Source organism: Annulohypoxylon maeteangense, assembly GCF_022496945.1.
Source record: "Annulohypoxylon maeteangense strain CBS 123835 unplaced genomic scaffold GGS22scaffold_17, whole genome shotgun sequence".
Taxonomy (NCBI): Eukaryota; Fungi; Ascomycota; class Sordariomycetes; order Xylariales; family Hypoxylaceae; genus Annulohypoxylon; species Annulohypoxylon maeteangense.
In genome coordinates, this window is record NW_025953264.1 from 613,511 (window position 1) to 638,944 (window position 25,434).

General features: G+C 46.4%; 9 protein-coding genes across 9 annotated transcripts; 3 read left to right on the forward strand and 6 right to left on the reverse strand.

Moving 5' to 3' along the window:
• The first annotated feature begins 221 nt into the window (after positions 1–221).
• Positions 222–2,211, forward strand: GGS22DRAFT_171321 (autophagy-related protein 17). Its single transcript, XM_047962579.1, has 2 exons — positions 222–968; positions 1,024–2,211. The coding sequence occupies exons 1-2, from the start codon at positions 456–458 to the stop codon at positions 2,005–2,007; spliced, it is 1,497 nt and encodes a 498-aa protein (XP_047815841.1). The 5' UTR covers positions 222–455; the 3' UTR covers positions 2,008–2,211.
• On the reverse strand, positions 2,212–4,094 carry GGS22DRAFT_171324 (uncharacterized protein). Its single transcript, XM_047962580.1, has 2 exons — positions 2,736–4,094; positions 2,212–2,662 (listed from the first exon to the last, which is right to left on the reverse strand). The coding sequence occupies exons 1-2, from the start codon at positions 4,035–4,037 to the stop codon at positions 2,330–2,332; spliced, it is 1,635 nt and encodes a 544-aa protein (XP_047815842.1). The 5' UTR covers positions 4,038–4,094; the 3' UTR covers positions 2,212–2,329.
• A 687-nt stretch (positions 4,095–4,781) lies between these two features.
• Positions 4,782–6,043, reverse strand: GGS22DRAFT_53515 (uncharacterized protein). Its single transcript, XM_047967358.1, has one exon. It carries the CDS (start codon positions 5,817–5,819, stop codon positions 4,884–4,886), a length of 936 nt encoding a protein of 311 aa, XP_047815843.1. The 5' UTR covers positions 5,820–6,043; the 3' UTR covers positions 4,782–4,883.
• Positions 6,044–7,225: 1,182 nt separating this feature from the next.
• Positions 7,226–8,449, forward strand: GGS22DRAFT_171326 (uncharacterized protein). Its single transcript, XM_047962581.1, has one exon. It carries the CDS (start codon positions 7,427–7,429, stop codon positions 8,021–8,023), a length of 597 nt encoding a protein of 198 aa, XP_047815844.1. The 5' UTR covers positions 7,226–7,426; the 3' UTR covers positions 8,024–8,449.
• A 1,513-nt stretch (positions 8,450–9,962) lies between these two features.
• Positions 9,963–11,317, reverse strand: GGS22DRAFT_196170 (uncharacterized protein; the record flags this gene model as incomplete). The annotated part of the gene is made up of 2 exons (XM_047965782.1): positions 9,963–10,873; positions 10,932–11,317. 2 exons carry the CDS (start codon positions 11,315–11,317, stop codon positions 10,021–10,023), a joined length of 1,239 nt encoding a protein of 412 aa, XP_047815845.1. The 3' UTR covers positions 9,963–10,020.
• A 2,301-nt stretch (positions 11,318–13,618) lies between these two features.
• Positions 13,619–16,842, reverse strand: GGS22DRAFT_196174 (heterokaryon incompatibility protein-domain-containing protein; the record flags this gene model as incomplete). Its single annotated transcript, XM_047965783.1, has 2 exons — positions 13,619–16,646; positions 16,690–16,842. 2 exons carry the CDS (start codon positions 16,840–16,842, stop codon positions 13,926–13,928), a joined length of 2,874 nt encoding a protein of 957 aa, XP_047815846.1. The 3' UTR covers positions 13,619–13,925.
• Positions 16,843–17,198: 356 nt separating this feature from the next.
• GGS22DRAFT_171331 (uncharacterized protein) lies at positions 17,199–19,434 on the reverse strand. Its single transcript, XM_047962582.1, has one exon. The coding sequence runs from the start codon at positions 19,384–19,386 to the stop codon at positions 17,437–17,439; it is 1,950 nt and encodes a 649-aa protein (XP_047815847.1). The 5' UTR covers positions 19,387–19,434; the 3' UTR covers positions 17,199–17,436.
• Positions 19,435–19,681: 247 nt separating this feature from the next.
• On the forward strand, positions 19,682–20,988 carry GGS22DRAFT_53533 (DUF218 domain-containing protein). The gene has a single exon (XM_047967359.1). The coding sequence runs from the start codon at positions 19,896–19,898 to the stop codon at positions 20,580–20,582; it is 687 nt and encodes a 228-aa protein (XP_047815848.1). The 5' UTR covers positions 19,682–19,895; the 3' UTR covers positions 20,583–20,988.
• Position 20,989: 1 nt separating this feature from the next.
• On the reverse strand, positions 20,990–21,950 carry GGS22DRAFT_53537 (uncharacterized protein). Its single transcript, XM_047967360.1, has 2 exons — positions 21,536–21,950; positions 20,990–21,471 (listed from the first exon to the last, which is right to left on the reverse strand). Exons 1-2 carry the CDS (start codon positions 21,662–21,664, stop codon positions 21,154–21,156), a joined length of 447 nt encoding a protein of 148 aa, XP_047815849.1. The 5' UTR covers positions 21,665–21,950; the 3' UTR covers positions 20,990–21,153.
• Positions 21,951–25,434: the final 3,484 nt, after the last annotated feature.

A 25,434-nucleotide genomic window follows, 5' to 3' on the forward strand; every position in this document is an offset into this window, starting at 1 on the left:
CTGCTGTTATCGAAGCTTTCCATTGGAAGCTGCTTGGCGGGTTGCGATAACTCAATGTCGACAGTGCAGTGCCCAGTATTTAGTGCGTTGTGGACCCGCCCCAACCCGAGTGATGTGGGGACAAGCCAATCGGCACTTTAGGTCGTTAAGCCGTGATTTATTCATCCAGAGCTCCCAGGATGTTGCTGCCATTTCCAGCATTATGGTTCACCGGCTCACTCTGTAGCTTTACGTAGGTACCCGCCTAGCACAGACAACCATTGATTTTTTATGCCTGAAACTTAGGCCCTAGCTCCCTTCATCATCTTTTCCTTTTCAACGTTCTAGGATTAACACTGAACTCTTTCCTAGAATTGTTAGAATGTAGATATTTCGTCCGAGCACCAGCTTGGAGCTGTCTTACGATCTTTTATCTTGGATCTAGCATCTCAATTATAATACCGATATCATTCAACATGGCATCTCCAACTAGACCAGCCTCGTCTACATCCGTATCGCGATCTGCCTCTCATCATGTCGACATTAGCTCTATGCAATCAGTCCCCGTCGAGACCCTTGTGCAGTATCTTCTCGATGCCAAGCGCTCACTTTCTTCCATGGGCCTCGTCTGGCGCGCCAACGAGCTCGTCCACTCGGCGCGGCAAGCTCACGAAGAATCCGTCATTCTCGCCGCGCAGTCGCAGTTCATTCACCAGGGCATTAACGAACAAGTACGCCTTCTACAACGCCTACGACGAGGCATGAATCGAACATACGACAACGGAAAGCGGGAATTCAAGCAGATTATCAAGACATTAGATGCCGCTAATGGCCGACTTGTAGACACTATGAAAGTCTTGCGAGATCGGATAGTAGATAGTACATTCAGGCCGAAGGGTGAGGAGAAAAAGAGCTTGTTAGACTTCGTGGATGAGTCGCAAGTCGATGCGATGAGGGACGCCCTAAAGGAAAATATACAGTCCTTACAGGTTCGCACTACCACTCCAAAATGGTGGTCTATGCTAAAGCACTCTATATTTGCAGAATACACAGAAATCATTCGACGGCGATCTATTACGTTTCGATACCGATATGCGATTACTCCAGAAGACCATGCCGGCCTCGCTATCTCTCCCATCCCCGTCTGCTTCTACAGAGCAAATTGTACCCCGATACCTAGCCTCTATGGTCGAACACTCACATAACATGGCCGAACTCCTCTCATCCTTGACGAAACATTTCGATTTATGTGTGACTGCAGTAAGAACAACAGAAGGTGGGGCAGCCTTAGCTAGGATCAAAGCTGCCGAAGTCACGAACTCCCAAGGAGGAGAGGATATGTCGATATCCGGCGTTATAGCGGAGCAAGAATCTCATATGCCAGGCTATGACCCGATCTCGGCTGAAGATCGCATCCAGATGCTCCAAGTTGTCGTCCAAGACGCTTCAGAGGTAGAGGACGTAATTCGGGAGCTCAACATCCGCCTACAGTCTATGGAGGCGGACTTCACCATAGTCGATGAGCAAACAAACCTGGTTAAGAAGACATACATTTCAACAGTCGAGGCGTTTGGGGTATTAGAAGATATCGGATCCCGACTCCAGAGCTATATCTCAGCCGAATCAGAATTCCGCGAAAGATGGAATGACGAGCAACAAGCGATAGAAGACAGGTTGGATGAAATGGACCAGTTGCGAATATTCTACGAGAACTACTCGAATTCATACGATGGGCTCATACTTGAGCTTGAGAGACGAAAGTCGTTGGACGATAAGGTGTTGAGTATATGGAAGAAAGCGAAGGAAAGCGTTGACAAGATCATCGAGGGAGATCGCAAGGAAAGGGAGAGGTTCCGGAGCGAAGTTGCAGAATATTTACCCACCGATCTCTGGCCAGGTATGGACGATGCTATGGTAAGATGGGAAGTTGTGCCTGTTAGGGAAGATAGGCCTACGAATACACCAACTCTCGAGAGAAGTGTTGTCGAAGCCACACAGACAAGAGCTGGGCGAAACTCAGATGAATGATGATCATATCGTAGGTAGTTTGTTTTTTCTAGGTGTTTGGGGCTTTTCGGGGTATGGTCAGGATTTGACGGAATTGCATCTAGGAGCAAGGTTTCTTGGGCGGCGTTGGGGGCAATTTACTTATTTTTACCTACTACGAAATTCCACTTTCCATAGCCGCGGTAGGCAATACTGATTTTTCAATGTGGATTTTCTTGAATTCATTCATCCATACTATTTGCAGACTGCGATATACCTATGAACCTCTTAGTTCATTTTCAACTATCGGATACTAGCATTACAGACCAATGCTAGTACTTGGTATGCCCCTAAACGACTCGCCTCAACGAAGACCATAAACCGTTTCGGTGATCAACCCGTATTCATCACACAATATTTCCTTGCATATAGCAGGACATGTTTCAAGCTTGCGTCTAGTAATGTCCTCAAGCCGAACTGACCTCCCTACTTCTGTGACCTGAACCTCGGTGGCTCCGGACAATACCTCATTCCAACACCGCACCTCCTTGCTATATATCTTCCAAGATATCTCCCTAACCCTCGGTTTATATTTCGGTGTTCCGGGAACCCAATCCTCGCCCCAAGCGTGGAGATGGAACCATACACGCGTCTTAAAAGAGAACACACGCTGGTAAACGTTTTCTTTATCTGCTTTCTATCACACAAGTCAGCTATTAACGCCCGTAATAAAACTCATAGTCAACAGTTAAAGCTAAGGCGTAACATACAGTCTCATGTTCTACAACATGACTGTCGAAATCCTGGAAACCTATTGTCTCATTGCCGACTCTCAGGGTTAAGTTTCGAATCACAGTTCCGGAAACAGAGTCCATAGCGAGTGAATCGTAATAGTCGTTGTCTTGCCAAGTTGCACAGGTTTCGTATCGCACTCTTCGGCCTCGCTCATATTCCTGGGCTTTCGAATTCCCCAGTTTGGCATCGACCTTCACCCACTCGATGCGCGTCAACGTGGTCTCGCAAATGGCGCGTAGTCTCTCGTTTTCTCTAGAGTTGCTGTATATCTCGTGGCTTGCTTGGGATGATAGTACAGTTCGTTTTGGTATGAAGACCTTATAATCCGGACTGTCTCCCTGTAATTTAAGTCGTTTGAGTAGGTTGACTCTGAGTTCATCGAACATCGCGATCGATTTCAGGGCATTATCACCTCCTCTCACGTCGATTGCGTAGCACGTCTGCGATTTGCGTATCTGCAGCCCCCACATTGAGTATCTGGGTTGGCGAATCTCATTAGGGTCGTTGTTGTTGGTTGCTCTCTGTATCTTCCACCCGGCTTCGGGATGCGATTCGTGGTCGTCGCTCGAGCCGCCCGTGTGCACGAGAGTCGATTGTGTGATAGACCCGTCAAGTGGCCTGTATCTGTCCACATAATATGTATTACCAAGTCCGAATCCAATGAATGTTTCGACCTTAACATGTTGGATCATTTCGAGTCGCTTCCTGACTGTTGTGGATCGTTGTTCAGAGATTCTAGTGATCGCATCTTGGACATACCCAAAAGACGCGAGGGTATCAGGATAGAGATCGGGGTCATCCAGAGAGGCACAGCCCACCTCTATGCTGTGAAGGTGGGAGTAAGTACATTGCATGAGAATGAGAAGAGCATACGCCTCCGTGAAGATTCGGGTCAAACGGATCCTGATGTCAACATGAAGGTCATTTGAGGTAGGAAGCCAATGCAGCTTCTCTAGCGCAACGTTGAAGTCTCTGATGCATTTTATCAGTTCATCATAGGTAGAACGGAGTGTGCCACCTTGGGATAATGATGCCTGGGTTATCGTCCCTGCCCGTCTAATGGAGGGTCGAATAACATTACAGAACGTCCGCTGACAGTAGGTCAACGTCGAAATGTGGTCGCCCTGGAAATAATGCGCGTGCGTTGATTGCAGTTGGTTATTGATGTCTGCTAGCGTCAATGGAACTACCGGGTTGAGGATGTCGTTGATGGTTGTAGCGGCCCCGTACGCCTTACAAATCCATGATATGCAGGTCTGAATTGCTTCAAGAGACATGGTGAACGATAATCGTATGCGTCTAGGAGGAAAAGTGAGAAGATGTTTGCTGATAGAAAGAGTGTAGATGGGCATTCGAGCAGGTAGTCATCTCATTACATGATTTATACCCAATGTCCCCTCTACAGGCGGCGACGTGGCTCTATAAAGATGTCCACACACCATATTCCATCTGAATTACTATTTGATCCACTTTGATCGCGAGTGACCTATATACTACAATCTAGATAAATAGTTAGATAAATAGTTACCTATGCATAGGTACCCAACCACCATACGCATTCACATCAAATCCCCTTGGATCATCACCATTAAAGATCGTCAGTCGTAAAAAAACAAGTTGGACGTCCAAGCGATGTATCATTAACCAAACCATACCTAAACTAATGCACACTATCATAACAAATTCCTAACACACAGCTAAGCAAATCCAATAGACGAGGTCGAAGACTTCGTGATGGGGGTATCGCCGTACCACCTGTCCAGTGCGCCGAATAATGCAGACGACGCCGAGACCGTAACAAGAATCCATCCATCCATGACCTAAGATGCAACGTCCCGCAGGGACTTCGGAAGTGTACACATTACATACGACATTAGTGCCTAGATACGCAGATGGGTAGATACCCAAGCAGGTAACCATAATAATTATACACCTCAACGCGAAGACGGCGAGCTCAAGTAGCCAGCTAGCCTGCCGACCACGAGCACACAGCCGTCTTTCCGCCTCAGGATACGCCGGCGCCTGGTGTGCTGGGGTAAAAGAGGGCCAATCCGCGCAGACGAACGCTGCGATCTAACAGCCGAGACCCGAGGGGGCATTCGGGGGTCTCTGATGCGGATCTGCTACGAGCCGTCACCCAGCACAATCCAGGCTTCGCCGGTAGCCGAGGTCGCGTCCGCGGTGTCTTCCGTCAGAGCATCGGTGTCAGTGGTGCTTAGGACATCTGCGTTATCTAGTAACGCCCAGTCCTGTCCATCTTCTTCGTCTTCTTCGATGTCCGTCTCTATGTCGGGGATTAATTCGGGAAACCAGGTTTTCTCCGCGATGAGCGCGTCTAATGAGTGGATCGAGCTCTCCGGGAGCTCTGGGATGGTTGCCATGACGGCGTCCCTGTAGGAGCGCGCCGGTGTGATGTCATTCCCGCGACGCCCCTCGTTTACTGGGGCGTCTTCGGGAGGTGGGGTGAGTAAGGCCAGTTCGGGGACTAGGTAATGTTGAAGATCCGAGTCCGAACCTAGGGAGGCAAAAGATAGGTCCAGGTGCAGGTAAGATGTATCCTGACGCTGCTTCCTGGCTCGTTTCGCTGGGCGGACCGAGTATACGGGATCCGAGTGAACAATGGTGTCCAAGCTAAAACGGGATCCGCGCACGTGTTCATCGTCGTACAGAAGACCTAGCTTGTATAGCTCTGCGTCGTCGTCGACTATATCGGAATGGTAGAACTGCGTGTTTGGCTCACGAAAGGCTTCTTGACGTTCGAGTCGAGGCTTCTTAGGTCTTCGGTCGCTAGGCAGGATGACGGAGGGGTCAGCCGCCAAACGGCGGTCGTCCTCGTCACCGTACCCCCATGATGAACGTGAAGGAAGAGGCTTGTGGCGTCGAATGCGAGATTTATTGACTCGCGTAGGTCTGCGAATTCGATCGTTTTTAAAGGCACCTTGCCCAAAGCTCGAAATCTGGTCCTGGCTATCTTGTTGCCCAGTGATGGGAGCGTTGAGACTAGATAGAAAGAACTGTTCACTAGCACCAAGTGCTGATGATGACACCGTTGTCGTCATAATGGGTGGCTTATAAAGAAATCTAATAGATTAGACGATTATAATACAGAGGTTGTGAACACGTAAAGCTAAAACAATGTCATGAGAATGAAAGGGCGTAAAGGATGACCACGCGCAAGGCGCCTGGGATGGTAGCGTGAGAGTATTTCGGTCAAGATGGAGATAAAGGGATTTTTCTCGAATGCTAGAGAAAAGAAAAGTAGTTTATAAACTGTCCTTTAGCGTAGCAACTGTAGCTGGAGTTAAAGTTGATGAAAAATGAATCATTAACAGCCGCAGGGCAGATAGGGCTACTTGTTAAGAGAGTCATTGTAGGCTGGGTGGCCAATGTTGGGTCCGATGTCATCGCCCGATTACCCCGGGACTAAGGCGTGTAAGACGATTGGCCGGATGTCCGGAAGCGGGTGAGTCACTCGATCCCGTTACCAAGCTAAGAAGCCAAAACGGAAATGGTAACACATAACTGGTTGCACTGCCTACCAGCTACGAGGCAGAACCGCCTCATTCGGAATAAAACGCATAGAGGCCTAGACCTAGCGAAGATTAGTGAAAATAATTGTCAGATGAGCGAGATCCTGGTTGCAAAGTGTCACGATGTCACAGCGCCACGGAGTTGCAAGACCCTCACAGGGCCCTCACTTGACTGTCTGGTTTCAGTGTTTCGTCCCTTTAAGGGTCCGTGTGATTAATAATGATCGCATCGCAAAACCCATATGAGTACAGGCTGGAGATGCGAAGATAATACTTATTGAGGGATTATGTTGTTTTCCGTATAAAAATTAACTCAACACTGATGAATTGGTTGGGGACCTCGGAGTTTATTGATGACTCAAATGATGGTTTCGAATGTCATAGTCATAGTGGCTTACGATTTTGCATTTTACCCGAAAATAAATGATTATGACGCACCGCATCTTAGGTAAGCAGGATAAGGAACTTGAACCTTGAAGACTTTCGGTTTCGGGTTTCAAGATTTCATAAAACACCTAGGTACATTTATGTAATACATAATAAATATGCAGATACGTAGAACCACATCAGCGTTTAGTTAGGGGCTCGGGAATATCAATCTGGGGTAGTCGAGACCCGCTATCACCTACATTAGAATTATGCATGACATGTACAATTAAGAATGACGTTTTCTATTTCGGGTCTCTCAAGAAAGTTAAATTCGATCAATGTTCAGATGAAACCGTCGCAAGTGATAGAAGATAGAAACCTTGACTTTTCAACCTCAATCAACTTTGAGATTCAAATTACCGAGTCTTTTCTGCTCCAGGAATAAGGTATGCAAGTAATCGATTCGTAGAATACAACCCGACGATCTTCAACCGACTCGTCACATTTAATAATAAATCCATAATCTGGAAACGCCCCCGTTATTTCACACCCACCTGGAAATCTTTCCAAGTTTCCAAGTCTCCAAGTCTTCCCTGGATCGACGTCCCTAAACCTCCGAAAATCTCGAATTCAATTCATCCGGTCCTTCAATGAGAAGACAACACTCGTTTCCGTCTTTCTCTTGTCTTCTATTTTCTATTTCATCTTTCTACAGTCTACGACCTGATTGAGAAAAGGGATTGGGGTTGATATCTGGTTATATCACTATGCCTTCCCCTATGATGAAAGCCACTTTGGCTGCTGCAGCTCTATCCAGCGCATCTAACATTCTCGCCCAATTCCTCGAAGCCTACCGAGACAGCAGTCCTTTCGTTTTCAATTTCGCCAAATTCTTCCAATTTGTCACCGTTACCTTCGTGACAGCCCCTCCTAATTATATGTGGCAACAATTGCTCGAGCGCAACTTTCCCGCATACGAACGAAAGGAGCCCGTCGAGGACGTCGAGAAACAAACCACACGCGATGAAGATGGGGAAGTCCGAGGAGACTTGGAACAGAAGCCAAAACTGAATTGGCGCAACACATTCACGAAATGGTTTATCGATTGTATCACACTCGGTGCTATCATGAATACGGTTGCATTCTTCGTACTTATGGGCATCCTGAAAAGGCAGTCTATGGGTCAGATCAGCTACAACGTTAGACACGAGACGATTCCCGTCATTGTTGCCGGATACAAGATCTGGCCATTCGCATCGATCATCAGCTTTAGTTGCGTGCCGGTGGAGCGACGGATCGTCTTTCTCAATTTTGTGGGACTCTTGTGGGGGATTTACATGAGTCTCGTCGCCTCCAGAGTTTAAACGTGATAGTCGATCGCGATCGGCATATTAGACAGATTCGACACATGGAAACCACGCGAGATCGTAACGGTGTATCTTGATCAATGCGCATTACTGGATTACAAATAGGGCTGCCGGGAGAAATGGATTATGTGTAACTTATGTACGTACTAAACGACGCAGTAAACACCAACATGTGCCCGTGTCTCGGATCCAGGCTCGTGTAACATACGGAAGTGACTCCCCAGCCTATCCTTCGCTGCAAGTAGCCGTGACCTTTGCTACCGGTCGAAATCATGCGTCTACTTAAAAAAAGGGGGGGGATCAAATACCTACACGCCTAACCACATGTCCGCCGGTTATCTCCACAATATGAGTAGGTACTTACATAGTAGGTAGGTAGGTAATTTTACTCATTTTAAGATTGGCGGTACCTAGATAATATGTGTACCTAGGTATCTTCGTGTCTATTCTGATAGTTACCTAGGTTTGTATAAACGTCTCAAAGACCATACCATTCTTATAGTATCCAAAGGGCGAGACCAACCTGCCCAAACAAATAAGGCGTATAATCCCGTAGCTCAAGTATGAGCCCCCAGAGAATGGCGCGCGGTTCCTACTACTGTCGGCAAGTTCATTGTATATCTAACTACTAGGTAGGTAAATATATAACCCGTCCCCGTCGCTCAATTCAATAACGCTATTGACTAGGTAGGTACCTACTCTGAGTATAATGACTAAGAATGAAATGTTGGGTATATCTCGAAGCGTAGTTCACATTCCTACTGTGGAACCCGATATGCGCAACATGTCGTTGAGGGACATGTGTTGCCTTGTTCAAGCCGACATGCTATATTTGATGCACATCTTAAGCATGATTCTAAGTTCTAGCTGCATCGTGCTTTCGTCATTCCGCCTTTCCTTAGCGGTTCCGATAGGGCGCTTTCCCGGGGGCTTCTAGCTAGTAGATAGGCTTGATCGCCGCGGAACTCTTGATGCAGCTTCTGTGCGGTCCTCGCGAACGCATCTTCGGGATACTTGTTAGATACCGAATATGGAGCATGGAGTACTAGTAGGTGAGAAAGTTAGCGTCGGGTTAAGTCTTACATCTCAGCTTTAGACGCATCGTAGAACTTCGTGCAAACGACCTAGACATGTAGACCCTTAAAAAAAGTCTTCACGTAAATAAGCAGATATTGCTATTATTAAACTTCTGCTGACGGGATTGGACGCTTGCATTAGGGTCGTTGTTACCTAGGTAGCGGTCTTTAGAGCAGTACTCGGTGCTGCCTGCGCGCTCTCCGCTGGCAATGAATCCTGCACGTGCTTTCCAGTAGTGCGGTTCGGGCTTACCGGACGGGAAGGCGCGAAGAGGCCGTGGTCGGAACCCGAGGGTACGGGTTTGCGGATCCCGGCGGTGGGCATTGCCGTCATTATCATCGCAGTTATTATGATTACCAGGGTTACCTATATTATGTTGAATAAGAGATGGAGCTGAACCTCGCAGCCTCGGTGAGGGTACAGTCGGTTGAGATTGGGTCAGCAGCTCCAGCTTCACACGTTTTGACCTCTTATTGGCACATGTAGTGCTGATTCCGACGCAAGACAGACCGCAACTTTGCAGATAACCTTACGATCTGCGATTGCCGCTTGCACGGAGCTCGAACTGTTCATGGCGCGTCGCATCTTCGCTTCGTCGCGCTTCACTGTTTCGCGCGCGGGCGCGCATGGCATATGTATGTCTTAGTCATCATGGACGTCAATAGGCATCGCGAAGGATGAAGGAATTCTAGTCTATTGATAAACATTAAGATTAAGTAAGTAATTTTGTAAATTTCGTGACATAGCTCGGACCCGCGTTTATATGGTTTCGTAGCAACGTCGTGATAGATGGTTGGTTTATGTGGTTTAGCTCAGCTGAATGTTAGCCACTTTGCAGCTTTACCTACAATATTCAAGTGTACATGATGCACGAGAGTGCTGATATAAGCAATTCTATATATGTTAATTCCGCTGTTCTATACGGATAATAGCAACTGATCCCTTTCCCACATTAACCAGACGGCCGCGCCGGCAGGCCCTGTGAGTATGCTTAACGCGGCGATTGTGGAGATTAATTTAGCCCAATCTGCTGCCTCCATGGACGTCGGTCTGGAATTCAGGTATAGCCCGAATGTCCATACAATAGCGGCCGTTGAGCCGACGTACTGGTCGTATAAGAAAAAGTCGTGCATCCCGGTCGCCATGGATTTCATCGTCTCGGTTGACCAGAATGGCGGGGGCACGAAAACGTTGAAAATAGTCCAGGCCTCGTGTAAACGGGAGGGAAACGCGGACGGGAAAATGTGGACCGCCATAATCAGGAGGAGCGGAACGAGCTGGGACGCGACGCACCATCCAAATGCGAATAGGTAAGCCTTAGCAAGCAAATCCTTTTCCTGGGCTTTTTCTTGGCTCCTGGCTAACGAGACAGGAGATTGTGGGCTGGTAAGGGGTTGTTTTGGACTCGGATGAGATAATTTTTTGTCGTCGGAGATATCCTGGGGCGGTGGATTCCTAGCGAAGCCGACTGCTAATAGTTTCGCGATAAGCATGCTGAAAATTGGCGATCCTTGCCAGAGTCCGCCGAACCACTGATGGACAGTGTTCGAAAATAGCGGGACGCTCATCAACACTGCCGGTAGGACGTAACCAAGCATAAACGCTTGGGGTAACGCCCAGAGCTCCGATAGTTTCGATGTCGAAGCTGCTTCGAAAAGCAACGGTCCAGCTTCTTGAGCAGCTGGTGAAGTAATTAGGTGAATCATAGCGTAAATTGGCATAGTGCCACCATAGCTCGTGGCTTGCATTAAGCATCCCCATACGGAAAAACTAGCCGTAAAAAAGTCAGTGCACTGTTATTAATTAGGGGCTTGCGATTGACCCTTACAAACGAAAGGAGTTCGATTGATTTCCACTCCTTAACCCTTCAATGGCAATAACGACAAGTATGGCGAGATACTGTCCCCCAAAATGAAAGGCGTAAAGCGATAATCCAGGCGCATTTCCATCTGTGACGTTGGCGAACATAACACTCGCGAGAGTTAGGAGCTTGTCCAAAAAGCCGATTCCGGTATAGAAGGTAAGGATGGGATTGGAGGAGCCAGGAAGATGGTGCGGTCCCTCATCGCGCAGACGAATCAAGGCCTCGTAATAACCATTGCGATAAAGTAGACCGAATAGCGCGTTCGCTGCGAAGGCGTAGATAAAAAACAGCACAACAACGACGAGGCCCCTTCTAAGTTGTGCTGGCGGAGGCAGAGCAGAATTCCCCATGACGATTTGCGATCCGCGGCGGACGACTCAGTAGCGATTGGTTCGGGGGTCTAGACTCTCGGGAGACCGGTTGTTAGAGGGTTCGGAGCACCGATTTAACCTGGAAAAGGGGATCCCGTCCGGACCAGCAGCTGCTTTCCCGGGCCAATGGGCCTACCCGCATGCAGACTTTGTGTAACGATGGAACTTGCAGGAGACGGGAATCCATTGGAGCTGTAGGAGAATTTCTGGTAATGACATTGCAGGCGGCATGATACATATGCACTGGGGGATGCGTGGGATGGTTGGGTAGCATGGCATCCAGCACTAGTGTTCGAGAGATGGATCAACGTTGTTCCATCGACTATTATAGTAAAGTCCGTCTATATCAATGCGTTGGCATGTTCGAATCCTTAGCGTTCATGTAATCTCCTTTAGACCATCACAAATGCGGAAACGTCTGACCGAACTCTGCAGATGAATGGTTAATAGGCTAATAGCACGTGCGACCTCGTATATTCGAAGTCGAAACACCTGAAACTTTCTACCCCAGCTTCGGTCAACCTCCGGTCGTTAGATCGAGGAGGATGGTTTACGTATTTACGACGTCGTTGGCGCGTTTTGCATCTTCGGCTCCGAACCCGCGGGATCAGTAGTGCTGCAGCATATAATCCGACACACAAAGTTGACGTGGCCTGGACCTCACTTGGCTTATCTTATAGCGTCGGTGGAGCTGAGATGCAAGCAATTAAAACGGCCAGGGGACTTTTGTTGCGGCCAAGCAATATCAGCCTCCGATATGACGATGCGGGCTATTACTTGTACCCGAAGGTTCGGTCCGAGTGAAGCTTTCTAGGCTGCTTTTGGAAAGTCCCGCGCAATCTACACAGGGATCAGCAAGGTATAGAAACCAGTCAAAGGAAACGTTTTGTATCGGGTTTGTTAAAGCCATCCTTACCAGGTAAACATCCCTTGCTTGAGGTAAGGTAGAATATAGCAGCTCGGTAAGCCTTCGAGGTGAGAAATGATTATACTAAAGAATAGTTAAATCCGTAGCGTGGGCTATAAAAAAGGATTTCGGGATTGCCGGAAATATGCTGATGGTCATACGCTGAAATGGTCAAAGAGGCTCCATATTATTCACGGCCGAAGCTACTATATTGCTTCTAGGCGCGGGAGAAAAAATAAATTAAGATGAAACGAGCAGTGGATATGACCTCATCGCATTAAATCCGCATTCAGTACCGAAACCCGCGGGATCCTTCTCGGCCGAATAGATTGTTCCTGAATTACATATACGATGTTCAATTCGACGTGACCCTGAGAGTTACATTCAGTTCTCCAAGACTTCCAAGACTCCAAGAGCTCCAACGCTGCTGGCATACTGCAAGTGTCAGGGGCTTCTCTTCGGCACACAACCGTAATTGTAAGGTAATAACCATCATTGGACACTATTCTCGGCTTTATAATTAGGTATCAAAGACAAATATTCTGATTAGTTTACTAAGACTTGACTTACGGGATGATTACAATATCAAATCTTCACCAAAAAAAGGTTCGTTGATTACACAGCGTTAGGTTAGTTCGTGCTACGGATTCAATATTCCTATACGTCTCCTGACGTCCCCTTACGTTCATATCTTACTAATCCATATGCAACCTTAAGCTTATTTTGATGTTGGGTTATTGGTTCTAACGCATCAGAGTTGTACTCATGCTAGGTAGGTACCAGCCAATGGATTGAATTATTATAAAATCCTACACACCTACACATAGAGGACATGGGATACGCGACTAGTGCAACAGAAAGAACAAGATCGGCAATGTGTTACTTACGTATGAAATACGCGTATTCACGGGTGTGCTAAACTACGACGGTCCACTGGGCTGCATGCACTTGATAACATGGATCTAGGTTACAGATACCTGAACATGCAGTACAGCTTCCATGCATACTACTTTTGCCGAAATGGCGGTTGTAAAGATGGGATTCACCATACATCGCGTTATCCTCAACATCAACATGCCGAAAAATGATTTTAACTTACGAGGGAACAGAAATATCCATCTTAGGTATCTCAGGGGTAGGTACCTAGGTACAAGGTAGGTGAATAGGGGTATATATGACATAGAATATCGTGAGTGGCAGTAAGTCACCCAACTTTAGGTGACGAACATAGAATGATTTATCATAATCAGACATAGCTTACTGTTATCTAGGCATATGGCATGGGAAACATTATCTAGACCGTCTCGGGGATGCGGGCTCCAGCGCTAGCATCTATCGATGTTGGCGCAGAGATAAGGAAGCTCTGTAAAAGTGAGGTCGATTCTGCGTAGGTACCTGATACTGTTTCTAATTCGGTCGCTTCCCTTGCTTTCTTTTTCTCGTTTGCTTTCTCGGCATGAATATGCAGGTAGTCTTTTTTCCAACCCCCCCTCTTCAACGCCTCTCTAGTCAACGTTACACGAACTATTTATCTATAATACTAGGTAAGTTGAGCCTATATACAATCATGATATACATATCTAACACCTCGCTAGAACATCCAGTCCTATCGACAACTCTAAAACCATAGCATACGTGCCCTTGTCTAAAGTTGGTTTGAGGTATACGTAACGCCTAGGCTCATCCAAGTTTTATCTCAGACCAACTTGCTTTTTCGAAGGCCGTCCGAAAGACCTTGCCTAGCGCAACCCGCTCCCACAGACACCGCTCGTTATCTCTCTCCAGGAGCAGGATGTAATACAGGTCCCATTGCGATTCCTCCCTCTCCTTCGGGATGTAGTAAGTCCATATCGGACATTCATCCGTGGTGAAGGCTTTCGCATGAGAGATTGCAATGAAGTGGAATCGCTGGTCCTCGCGTTCGGATATCCACTCGGCCGGTACCTCGATAGAGCCACACCAGTCTCCGGCGTCGTCGGCGATGTCGCACCTCAGTAACTGCTCTTGGGGGTTTATATCTTTCGTGTTCAAGGGAAAGCGAACCGTAACATACAACTCCGTGAGAAAGGTGTAGAATTGCAATATTGGCATGTGCTGGAGTGGACGGACGTCTTTTCGCTCATCTTCTGCTCGATCGGAGGTTGGTCGAGGTTCTTTGATGATACCGAATGGGTGGTCCGGAATAATGGCGCTAAATTTCCTCTCTTGCGGGAATTCATGTTTGACAATAGCGCGGGTATCTTCATATTCCATTTTTCGTTTCGGTTCCATAGTTGACCCGCGACGAAGGTAGCCTCCGTTGCCTACGCGATATCTAATCTCCCCATTGGACCTTGCAGAAGCCACAATTGATCGCGTAGGCGACGCAGTGCGACGGCTCGAAGGCGCGTTGGCGGGGACAGGAGAGGGCGATCGATATATGCTCCTCCTTGACGGGTTTTCTGGACGGTTAGCGCTGAATTCGGAGCCTCTTGGGATCGAAAATTCCATTGCTTCTTCAAGCACCGGTTTCCAGTCTTTGCTCCCAGAGTAGCCATTCCATCGGTCCTCATCGTAAATTTCTCTGGCTCGAGTCCGATTGATCTTATTCCTTAGAGGCCTGAGGTGTCCTTTTCCATCTCGAATATGCCATTCAATCCAAGTATGATGTTCCAGCCATTGGCGAATATTCAAAAGACATCCATCAAGCACATTCTCGTGGTAAGTTACTTGACCACCCGTCCCGTTTTCACCCATCCATCCGCACCACGCCCAACTAGGGAACTGAGCACCATTAAGAAAGTCGTCCTCAGGCTCACATGTGCATTCACCTGCTGTGTCAAGTGTGCAGTTCTTGTTGTTGGTCGAATGTACCGCTCGCGGTTTCCTGCGACGGATAAGCGATTTCGTTGGAGCCCAGAGCAATGCAAGATCGAAATGCGACGTTGGCAAACCAAACAGAAATTGCTCATGGTTCATGTGTCCCTTCAAGAGCCAGGAGATCCCTTCAAATGCAGAAAGAATATCGCTCGGTTTGGTCAGATTGCGATTCGTATATAACCTAACGTATCTCATGTAGAACCAGATAGGCCGACTTTTCAACTCTTCCGGCGACTGTAAAGGGGAGTTCGTTCGATTCAGCGACCACCCGTTTCCCTTATTATCAGTCCAGATCTCCTCTGAGATACCAGCGAAGCGACATTGGAAGTATATTCGGCCTTCTGCAAATATGAGACATCGTCGGGAGAGAATTTGTTCTTGAAATGTCCAGGCTCGTTTGCTCCACATCGAGTCACAGATGACCACCTCGAGAGGTCGCGTAATGAGAATGCGGGTCCCAGGGGCGTACTCGATAATGCTCGGACCCTCATTATTACTCTCTCGACTTTCATCAATTGGATGCATAACCCGCAACAGAGGCGCTGCAGCACACAACCCACTCTCGGAGTCGCCATCAGCAGCACATATGGTGAAGTAGGCATGGCCGTATATAAGGTGCATTGCGCTGGCGTTATTATTCCACGAAATCGGGCTGTCTTGCACAATGCAAAGCGAATCTATCCACAGGTATCGTTCTCCAAGTCTACTGACAAGTAGAATGGCATCTTGAATCGTCTTTGGTAACTTCGCCCATGCGTAGCTTATACCGCCATGTTTTATATGTGTCATAGCCGTCTTTTGTGTTGACATATATCGAGGTTTCTTTCGGTCATTTCCCCAAACATAACTCAGAGCGACATATCGTGCGGGAATGTCATTTTCAATTGGCAAGGCCTTAAGCTGCATATCAACCACGTCGATAACTCCGAAGTAAGTCTCTTTGACAAGCTTTAGGTGTTCTTCTGTCGTGCCATGCGTCTCAGTGCACGTAGATTCATGTTCTTTATGACAAAGATCAAGCCAACTCTTGATAAGTGCCTGCTTCTCGGTTTTGTCATGGAATTCTCGACCTAATGAATGAGTATTCTTGGCAAGGGGAAACAAGGGATCTGAGTCTGTTCCTGAAGTATGATTTGAAGCAGCAAGAACTAGATAAACTTGTCCATTGTGCGCATCACTACCCCATGACAGTCTGAGTCGCCTCGTCCTATTAATGACCCGCTTCTCTGCATCCTCTCCACGACCATCGACTTGCCAAGTGAGATAGCACTTCGTATTGCCCGGAATATCCTGATGACTATACCTCTTAATTGCACTGGAAATGAATTGGCAGAACTGGCAGCGGGTGCTATTCGCGCGGAGTTCGTCAAGCTCTGCAAACTCACGAGGACTCTCGCCCGTTCGAAGAGTAAAGCTGGAGTTTAGGGTTACGTCCATTATATCGAAATCGGAGTGTCTTCGGCGACTTCGCATCGTTGTGGCATGGTTTCTAATGATAAACTTCTCAGGGCCAAGATCTAGTTTAGCACAGCGTGGACAAAACTAAGATGAAGTATTAGTAAGTGGTTATTCGAGTTTTGGATACTTGATCGTGAAACTCGCCGGTGACCCCGTAATTGATTCGGCCATTGTCACTGAATCCGCGAACGTGTCCGTTAATGGACCTCCTGAGAAGTTGACCGATGATTCCGTTGGCGAGTCTGTCGTTGAGACTGTCAATGAACTTGTTGATGGCCATGTGAGTGCTTCTGTGTTTTTGACAATGCCCATCTTTTGTGCCGCTATAAGCATCCTAGATAAGATAAAAGTCGTGAGTCGACTTCCAGCTTCGTCCCCCAAGGGGGGAAGTGGCCTCTCCGTCATTTTAATGTCTATTTCGCCTGAACATTTCGAGATTGAGGACATTTACGGATTACCTGTCAGTTTTTAAATCGCTCTTACAATTGATCTCAGCTCCCGGTCTGTAAGACAGTGCCGCCACTTCACGTGATAAATAAAAGGGTTATTTTCGAGTGCTGAGGAGGATGGCTGAGGGGGTAAGCGGCAAGGATTGGCGCGGGGCTTGGGGGCCAGAGTAAGAATGTTGAAATTATATCCATATTCAGTATCATGTAGTATTATACCTGCCTTGTTAATATCATACCCATCCATTGCGTGTCTGATCTGTCCAGAATCCTCTAACGTGTAGAACCTCTATAAGTGAGCCGTGTCTTTATCATCCTCTAGGCTCGACGCCATGTTACACCTTGCTTGTTGTATCCTGGTACCTACATCTTGTGTCATAATGCATTCTTCATAATACCCAAAAAATACAAAACGCCTATCCGATCCCTTACCAGCCAAATTTCTCAACTCGAAGTTGAATATCAGCTCCCGACTTGACGGCCTCTGCACAAGCATTCCGTGAGGTCCTATTGAGGCCGTCGGGTCCTGAAACTACAAATCCTACTCTCCCTTCTGAGGTAGCAACTAAATCGGTGATGAGGCCGGGGATGTCAGGCCTACCGGCCTCATTAGTTGGTTCTGGGATGGTTACGTGTACCCCGGACTCTCGCAACTCATCGATCCTCTCTTCTGGTATCCAAGAACGTTGAGTTCGTGAGTGTATCACCCAGATAAGATGGACCGACCTCTGTCCGCGATGATTCGTAGCCAGACTCCACGCCATAGGGAAGACGACGGCAATTCCAGACCCTCCAGCGATGAGAACGGCATTTTCGCATGATCTTAGCATATTGAGAGGATCTTGGGATCCGTATGGGCCGTCTAAGCGGACCGTCACCCTGGAATTTATGCGAGCATGGTCTAAAAGACTGGAAGTAAAGCCAGATTGCACTCGGATCAGTAAGCTTAACCAAGCATGATTCGATAATTGCCCATTGTCGGCTAAAGGAGCGGCAGAAGCGATCGTAAACGGGTGAGCTTGAAGCGAGTAACTGCGACCAAGGACGGGGACCGAAATAAATACATGGTCGGCCGGATGCCAGCCGTGCCGAATACTCTGACGAGAAGGACCTCCACACATACGGCGTTTTAAAGGGGGTATATCCCAATCCGCGGAAAGGAGAAATGTTTCTTCATCATCTAGTATCGTAATATCCGCTGTGAATTTATCTGACTTCATCCACAATCGCCAGACAAGTCTATCAACAAGAAAAATAACCAAGGATGCGAACACATATGGTCGACTGGTGAAGAAATGCAGCCAGAGGAACGCTAACGCTGCGATTTGTAATACGACATGAGAAGCTAGGAAAATCTCGTACCATCTCTCGCGAAAACTTCCAAGGGACGTGAAGTACAGCAATTCATAGGCGACAAACGCGCCGATCCCAAGCAGGATTAGTGGGTGTGTGATATAGCTATAAAAGCTGTTGGTCGCTAGCCATGGAGGCGAAATCCAGAGTCTCCAGACCAGCATACCTGCGAAATGTACAAATGCTTCAAAACACAGTAATTCGCCGACGCGGCGATGGTAGATGATGAGAGCTTCATATGAGTGCCCGGTGAGTAATTTGATTGGCTGGTTCTTGGCGGCAAGAAGATAAAGAAGAGGGAGATTAACGATGAAAATAATACCGGCTCTATCGGCAAATGAAAAGAAGAATCTCAACTCTAGAGGAAGTTTATAGAATTGATAAAAGACGTTGAGGCCGAGGAAGGCTAAGACGAAGAGGGATGTTCCATTTGATGGTAGAGTCCGATTGATGAATGGGATCGGTCGGGGTTGGTACATCAATAAAGACCATATTGTGTTCAACCAACGGCTGCTTGAATTTGCTGGATATGACTTTCGCTGGGTTCCGAGAAGAGGTTGCCTCTCTACATCTTCATCGGTTGTTTTGAGTATAAGATGCGATGAAAGAGAGCCTTCTAGAGTACTACTAGAAGAGGATTCGGCCTCGCTCTCATTTGCGATTTCGGAATTATCGGATATCTTTCTCAGACATTCTGAATTTGTAGAGTCATGCTCGATTATTCTCCATTTGGACTTCTCTTTTATCCTTTCGCTGAGATGGGATAAAGCAAACAATGCAAGTACGACTAACAGAACGATATTGTAAGTGCCAACGATGGTACGGCCGTCGAGGATGGAAGCAATCAGGTCTCGTAGGTATTGAAGACTCTCGGGATCGGACGGGATGTGTCGGCCGGATTTATCGCTAATCAAAATAGATATATCATCTTGATTTTGATCTAGGACAAGAGAAGGATGAGATGTCCTTAGACTTTCCCTGAATATCTCGAGGGCCCAGTCTCTGTCAACACCGTCGACGAGCATGATTCCTCGAGACTGGGAAATGGTGGAGGAAGATTAAATTGACAGGGGAGATTCGGAGTTACAGAAGATCTTATCAGATTGATAAAACCCCTTAACCCTAGCTAATGCTGCAGGCTGCAGCTGTCCAAATCACCCGACGATGACCCGACATCGGGCACGTGGGGGTTTTGTCTTACAAGACTGCCCTTAGGTTCGCCCTAGGTGCCGTTCTAACCGACCTTAGGCTAGTGGGGGTCTTGTCAAATAGACACTAAGCCCCGCCCCGTCTTTGACACGTCTGTTGTACTTCTCCCGAAACAACATGACTTGAACATCCAAGTCACGACTAATAACTTCACCTGGGTGACTTAATAGGTACCTACCAGGTAGTTGAGGGCTTCCGAAGCTACCGTGCTCCCGCCACCAGTATGCAAGTTTTTGCATCTCTGGGTTGAGATTAACTAATCTCGTCTCTATGACAACTTAGAAATTGCTGGTGTCATTCGACATACCCAGGTCCAACCCTAGTCATGGCCGGAGGCATCCCAGCAAATGATGGGTCACAAGGTGTGTCGGATGCCTCAAGAGATGGGGAAATATTATACAACTACCACCAATTACACATGTCGCTCGACAAAGACGTAGACGCTGTCTTCTGTTTGTGTAGCCTTGATCCACGCGTGGCAGTGCGCGCTGCCCAGCTCTTCCTTGACGGATACGGAAGATATCTCATATTCGCTGGTGGAGTTGGAAGGCTGACTAAAGGTCGTTATGATAAACCGGAGGCTGAAGTTTTCGCCGATATAGCTCTTGAGATGGGTGTTTCGAAGGAAAAGCTTCTTGTAGAGCCTCTCTCAACAAACACCGGCGAGAACATTCGTTTCACATACGCGCTGCTCCAAGAAAGAGGGCTCCAGCTCCAGTCCTTCTTGCTTGTTCAGAAACCGTATATGGAAAGACGTACATACGCGACCTTCAAGAAGCAATGGCCAGATCCCAACACGAAGATTACCGTCACATCACCTCAATTCAAATGGAACGAATATCCGAATGAGAGTAACCCAGAGAATCTAGTTATCAACATTGCTGTTGGTGATTTGATTCGCATTCGGGAATATCCGCTGAAGGGCTTTCAGATTCCTCAAGATATCCCCGGCAATGTCTGGGAAGCAGCTCAACGACTTATCCGCGCTGGTTATAATAGTCATCTCCCTTGAATATAACGACATATAGTTGATCAAATGTGACCCTATTAGCTACTTAACTCTAAGAGCCTCTCATCTTTCTATACAAGCCTACCCAGGCGATAAACCTATTCCCAAGGGTTTCTTAATATTATTATTGAGACATCTGGCCACTTATCTAAAAATGAATAGAAGCTAAACAGTTGACAGGTAACATCCTTAGTCGGAATACTAACCCAACATACCCACTTCTACCGAACAGAGGCACCATCTGGTCCGCGCTGTACCGTAACCATAGCGACACCATTCAAAATATTAGACTTCCTGAAAACATAAAGATAACTCAAACATTGCCAGAAACTTACCGGTGCGTGTCATCAGACCCGAACACCAAAGATAGCAGAAGATACTACGAAAACATTACAAATCATCACAAAGGTCGAAAGTCATCAATTCTCCCCTCAACTTCTGTTTTTCATTTGCACCTAACACTATTTAACCCCATTATCTAAATATAATAGACACGCTAAGCGTATTAGAATGCAAATATCTTCCTTTCCTGCTCCTCTATACTCCACGTCCCCGATCCTTCCACCACACCAGCTTACAACACAGCGGTGACCTTGACGACAGGCATGTTGAACGAAGTCTCGCCCTTCTTGAACTCGGCAGTGCCGGTAGCGTTGTAGCGAGCGCCGTCGGCGCCGTTCCAGGCGTGAGACACGGAGAGCTTGATCTTGTCATCGGCGGAGGCCTTCGTCCAGACGGAGCTGATATCAGCACCCTCAGTCTTAGCGCCGACTACTTCGCAAGGCGCCCAGTTGGCCTCGTTTTGGGTAGATTGGCACTTGACGGTGAAACCGGGAGCATCCTTGTAGTACTTGGCTGCGGTGCCGACGTTGAACTTAGCGATGCAGCTGGTCTGGAATATTGTCAGTGGATGGGAAGACTAAAGCTAGTTAGGTAGCTTAGAATGGGAAACTCACATCTGTGCACTCCTCTACGAATTGCTTGCCAGCCCAGTTTCCATAGGTCTCGCGAGGGGCGACGGCGTCAGTGGCGACTGCGGTGGCAGCGAGGGCCGAAACAACAACGGTGATGACTTGAGCGAACATGGTTGCTAGTGATTATGTTGTTGGTATGATACCGAAGATTGGTCGAGATCTGGATATTGGAATGTTTGGTAGAGAAGTGATGATTGAAGTGCAGATGGTGGTGATGAGGAGAAAATTCTAAGTTCAATGACGGGCGAGTCCAGCTGCCTTTATAGAGGACGATGTGGATTAGAGACGCGTTACTCCCATGTCGATCTCTTGAGTTGTGTATGTTCAGTTGCGGCGTTGCATTAAGGGTCTCATTACATGTTGAGGCTCATAGGCTATGTCGTTTCTTGGTGCCCTACGCCGCCGAATTGAAGAAGATTTCCTGAATAGGCAATTATTAGACGGCTTCCCCAGAACCATGGCAATTTAGGGATGATCATTGGCCAAGGTACCCGTTTGCCCCAGATCGTGCCCGGCAATGATTGAGAGCCAAGCAAGGCGGAAAGTTGCCGGGGTGGAGATTCAACGAATCTAATGGGATCGAACGACTGGCTGGTTCGTACCGCTTCGTACACCAAAACAACAATGCGGTGTTGTTTTTCTTACCTAGCCTACCTACCCGTCATCATAACTATTTTGGAATCATTCACCAGACTCACAGTATGATACTTTCAGAATGCTCAAGGTTTGACGTATTTTCATTCAAGCATGATGAGCCTGGCGACACACACATAGACAGCAAATTGCTAATTGACTCTATCCTAGGGCGTTATGCAGCAGTGGGCCTGAATATGAAAACTTTGGTTTTACCAATATGTTTGAGTTGACGTGTTGGTGAACGCATCGCAATTCTAGCGAGTAGGCTATCAAAGTGCATTCGCCAACTCAGCAAACCATTCATGCGTTTTGAGATCGACGGCGGAAATGCCAATGTCCAGAATGGCTTCGACTAACCGCATCAACGACAACTCCGCTATGGATATTAGTACCCGCTTCACCGCCATAAACAGTAAATCTTGCGAAGTTGTAGGACAGATGGTTGACAAAACACCAAAGAGAGTCTCGGAGACGGCTTCGGTTATGTTCCAGCATGAGAGTTGTCGCTCGCAGATGGTTTTGACTCGTCCAGCAATAGCCTCGCTAAAACCAGTGTGCCGCAGGAATACATTTTGGAAAGATGCATGGTATATACGCCCAATGATCTTGGAGAAGCATAATGGAGGATTGGAATGCATTGCAACTTCCTTGATTGATTTCGTAGACAACTTCAATGGAAACCAAAGGGGCTTTTGTTACTTAGCCGAAAAGTGTAGACACAACTAGTTTTCGCTACACTATGAATTCCACGACGATATCAGTAGGCTGGTAGGTACCTAAATACTTATTTTAAATGATATTTTTTCTCGCGATACACAGTTACTAGGTAGGTATATTAGGTACTAGGTAGTCTTTGTATTTGTTGCGTCGCATCATTACATCGCTCAATAACTTAGCGAGAGCAGTAATCATCGTGTATAACGTCATATCGCCGTGGAAGAAGGCTTGAGTTAGATGAGTTTCCTGTAAATTCGTCATAAATAGATCCTTTTTTTAGTAACAAGAACTATGAAGTTCTCCTTGCTTCCAGCTTAGAATATTTACCATTTTCTTACCTAGTACGCCCGTCATCTTGACATAATAATCATACTTGGACTTTCACGATGGCAAAATAGTCAATATAAAGGTACCATGTTAAAGAATACACATCAGATGCTGTAACAATGGGCGGCCTGATTTTAGAGAGGGTTGTATACAAGGCGATAAACAAGAGATGTTACGGACCGGCTATATACCTGTATAAGATCGCAAGTTGTCCGACTTGTGATTCTCGTCTTTTGGTAGTTCTAGCTTAATTGGCAGGTATGAATTACTGAACCTAAGGCTCAGTCCTATGGCATGGAATTTCTTTACTTGCTAGCTTTTAGTCTATTAGATTTTTGTTTCAAAGTACCTAAAATACCTACTTAGTAGATAGTTCACAAAAAGCTCTCTAGGGGCTTCACACGAACCTTCACAACAGGATTCAATACGAAGTGCTGACATGCAGCTCACCACTTTCCTAAGAAGGAAACTCATATAGAATATAATAAGTGACAATTTGATAAAAAATGAATTACCAACAGCTATCTAGGTAGGTAGTTATAAGATAGGTAGCTGGTGTATTAGTTTATATAGGTAGGTACCTAAGAAACCGTACGAGAAGTTGTTCCTTCTCTGTGACTTTTGCGAAAGGGTACCTAGTAGGTAGGTACCTAACTTGATCTGAGTTATTAGACAAGTTTTTGCTTTGCTTTTGCCGGACGCTACTCTATAACCTGCCTATAATCAACCGCCCTACAGAGCCATTACAAGCTAATATAGCGCTCACAGAAGAAGATTAACAAGAATTTACCGAAGACCTGGGGTTATTACACAACTACATCATAGGTAAGATTAAAATACCACTCTATTAAGTACCTGTGATAATACCTAGCAGGACAAGTATTGTGAACTTGGCTACTAGGTATTATAACACAAATTATAGTCACATATACCATAGATCTTTGAGCATACTTACCTATCTACAATACGGTTGTAAGCCTTTTAAATAGGGTTGAATAACTTTTAGTATTTTCAACTTTGATGAATTGGGGATCCCACTGTAGTTCATGCTAGTATAAGAGTGACTGTGTAATTTAAGTGCAAGTTCGAGTCGATTAACTTCTGCGAAGACTACCTACCTATACTAGTTTGTAATGGTTCTGGAATGAGATTGATTTTAATGTTGTAGCTATATTCCTGGCGTTATATAAGTCCTTTATGGAATCTTGTAGTCAATTGTCGTGTACATTGCGGAGACTAGGTTAGTCTTCTGCATGAGTTTTGAGTCTATCATTACAACTGTTGATAAGTCTAGTAGGTGCGTGTAGCTTTTAGGTTGTAGTGTACTTTTTAGGCCTTCATGTGATAACTGGAATATAACGACTAGCTGATTGATAAGTAACCTATCTGTTGATTGAGCTAAGGAAGATTGTGCTGGTTTCTCATTTTTGTAATTAGCTGCTAATCTGATAATTTATAGGTACCTAGCTTTGAAATCTTATTAATCACACTCCTTTATTTATAATACTTATACATTCTGCCAATTTTGTGTTAGGTTGAAGTGTCCTGCTCTTCGAATGAACCTCTGTGATTTCGGATGTCCCGTCGCGTGGGGCTCCGATACCTATGAATACGTCTTGAGGTACCCAGCAGGTAGCCTTTTAGGATTTCTTGGCCATTTTATAAAAAAATAGTATTGAGAGGTCTGACGTCTATAAGAGCAGAGTCATTTGCGAAATAACTTGATTTTACTCATTTAAATATTAACATGAGGTTGTTTTTTTGGTATATTGCTTGTGGGTTTGGAGTATGAAGACTTGGCTCATATCTCTTCGCCTAATAGAATCTCCTTCTCCTTTAATTATAGGATAATATCTCTTGATACGTTCCTTAAATGCATTTATTGAAATTGTGGTAGAAAACCCTACCTAATCAAAGAATCGGTTGTAATTGATGGTCGTTTCAAGATTCCAATCTACTAACGTTAGGTATTAAATTCGAAGTATGGCTGGATTTTGCTCTAGGAGACATTTATGATTATGAATAACCGATGAGTTATCATGCATGTTCAAATGATACCTCGACTCCTTAATTACGTGTCGACCGGAGTCATAGCCTTATATGACGACAGCACGTTAGTCTAATCCAGGGTTGCCTGATGCGACGAAAAGGTGTTGAACGATTCGGTTAATTGAAGAGCCACATGGCATAATTGATGGCGT

Coding starts and splice junctions, on each gene's coding strand:
- GGS22DRAFT_171321 (XM_047962579.1), top strand. CDS start 456: ATGGCATCTCCAACTAGACCAGCCTCGTCTACATCCGTATCGCGATCT. Junction 969..1,023: donor AAAATATACAGTCCTTACAG/GTTCGCACTACC, acceptor CTATATTTGCAG/AATACACAGAAATCATTCGA.
- GGS22DRAFT_171324 (XM_047962580.1), bottom strand. CDS start 4,037: ATGTCTCTTGAAGCAATTCAGACCTGCATATCATGGATTTGTAAGGCG. Junction 2,663..2,735: donor ATGTTGTAGAACATGAGACT/GTATGTTACGCC, acceptor CTTGTGTGATAG/AAAGCAGATAAAGAAAACGT.
- GGS22DRAFT_53515 (XM_047967358.1), bottom strand. CDS start 5,819: ATGACGACAACGGTGTCATCATCAGCACTTGGTGCTAGTGAACAGTTC.
- GGS22DRAFT_171326 (XM_047962581.1), top strand. CDS start 7,427: ATGCCTTCCCCTATGATGAAAGCCACTTTGGCTGCTGCAGCTCTATCC.
- GGS22DRAFT_171331 (XM_047962582.1), bottom strand. CDS start 19,386: ATGCTCGTCGACGGTGTTGACAGAGACTGGGCCCTCGAGATATTCAGG.
- GGS22DRAFT_53533 (XM_047967359.1), top strand. CDS start 19,896: ATGGCCGGAGGCATCCCAGCAAATGATGGGTCACAAGGTGTGTCGGAT.
- GGS22DRAFT_53537 (XM_047967360.1), bottom strand. CDS start 21,664: ATGTTCGCTCAAGTCATCACCGTTGTTGTTTCGGCCCTCGCTGCCACC. Junction 21,472..21,535: donor TCGTAGAGGAGTGCACAGAT/GTGAGTTTCCCA, acceptor ACAATATTCCAG/ACCAGCTGCATCGCTAAGTT.